We start from the raw sequence: 1,669 nt of genomic DNA on the forward strand, positions 1-1,669 counted from the left end.
GTAAGCGGAATTTTACGGTATTTATTGATTTATATTCATTTGTTTATTCATTTGTTTTTATTTTGCTGCATTTTAATTCTTCTAAGAAACAAAACACACCCTGATCTCGCCTGTGGCGAGCCCTGATGCAGAGCCGCCGCCGCTGAGACTCTGTAGTTGAATCGCCTAGGGTGTTTGGGGGGTTCGTTGTTTTCTGTGTTTTATTTTTTCCTTTTCATTACATATAATCCTCTCAATAACTTTGTTTCCAGCTCAGGTGTATCTTGAGGTCCTATTTTCTCGTCGCTTTCCACATTTTTCCGGGGCCGCTCCGTCTGTCGGGGTGAGGCGTGCGTGTGTTTTGTTTCGCCTTTCCCCTTTTTTTGTGTTGTATTTTCCACTTCTTTTCTCGTTGCATGCACTACAATGGGGCTGTGCACCAAAAACAAAGCTCGCTCTCCCTCCCGCCGGGGGAAAGCTGTTGAGATCGAGCCTGCTGGAGCAGCAGCAGCAGCAGCAGAGCCAGCAGCAGCAGCAGCAGCAGCAGCAAAGGAGCCGCTTCCAGAGGAAGATGTGCATGCAGCCCCAGAGTGTCAAGCGGACAAGCAGACAGTTGAGGGTGAGGACCCAGCCTCATCGTCTCACCGACCTACGCTGGAAATAGCAGCAACAGCAGCAGTAGCAGCAGAAGCAGCAGCAACAGCAGCAGCAGCAGCAGCAGCAGCAGCAGATTCTGCTGTTGATGGGCCCCCAACGAGAAGAGGAGTCGATGATGGAATACACGGAAACAGCCCCCCAACACGCAACGACTCAGCTGCAACCTCTTGTGCGGGGATGACGGACGCAGGGGCCCTCAGCAGAGCAGCAACGCTGCAGCAGCTGCAGCAGCAGCAGCAGCAGCAGCAGCAGGAGAAAGAGAAGGAAGAAGAAAGAAAGAAAGAAGGAGAGAAAGATAGGGAAACAGAGAAAGAGAAAGAGCAGCAGCAGCAAACTGAAGCAGCAACAGCAGCAACAGCAGCAGCAGCAGCAGAACGAAAAGACACAGAACCAATGCTAGCAATAAAAGACGGAGAAGCAACACCACCACCACAATCATCATCATCATCATCAGCAGCAGCAGCAGCAGCAGCAGCAGCAGAAGGAAAAGAAGAAGAAGATGCTGCTGCTGCTGCTGATATAACAATGACGCTGCAGCGGACGTTTACTTCTCTCAAGGAGAGTCTAAGCCGCAGCTACATGAGTCTACGTTCAGCAGCAAACAACAACAGCAGCAGCAGCAGCAGCAGCAGCAGCAGCAGCAGCAGCAGCAGCAGCAGCGAGGGTTTGTTTGCTGCTGAGGAGTGTTTATGCGGTATGTTTCCGTGTATGTTGGGTGATTGGTCTGAAGACGAAGCAGCAGCAGCAGCAGCAGCAGCAGGAGAACCACCAGCAGCAGCAGCAGCAGCAGCAGCAGCAGGAGAAGCAGGTGAGCTGCTGCTGCCGCCTATGCAAATAACAATGATTATAAACACACCAGCAGGCCCCTACATAAGAGCCATACCCCCCGAGCTGCTTACTGATGCTGTAGATATGGGCTTTATAACAAAAGAAGAAATAAAAAAACAACAACAAAGATACAACGAAAAATATAAACATATTCAGACCCAGGCTTATACACATACTGATCTTAGGGTCTAATTATATATATATA

The 1,669-nt window shown here is 49.8% G+C and overlaps 1 protein-coding gene across 1 annotated transcript; it reads left to right on the top strand.

The window, feature by feature from the left end:
* Positions 1–405: 405 nt before the first annotated feature.
* EMH_0049410 (uncharacterized protein) lies at positions 406–1,656 on the top strand (the record flags this gene model as incomplete). The annotated part of the gene is made up of 1 exon (XM_013496529.1): positions 406–1,656. One exon carries the CDS (start codon positions 406–408, stop codon positions 1,654–1,656), a length of 1,251 nt encoding a protein of 416 aa, XP_013351983.1.
* Between the last annotated feature and the right edge of the window lie 13 nt (positions 1,657–1,669).

This window comes from Eimeria mitis, genomic scaffold (genome assembly GCF_000499745.2).
Source record: "Eimeria mitis Houghton genomic scaffold, Emh_scaff2151, whole genome shotgun sequence".
Lineage (NCBI taxonomy): Eukaryota > Apicomplexa > Conoidasida > Eucoccidiorida > Eimeriidae > Eimeria > Eimeria mitis.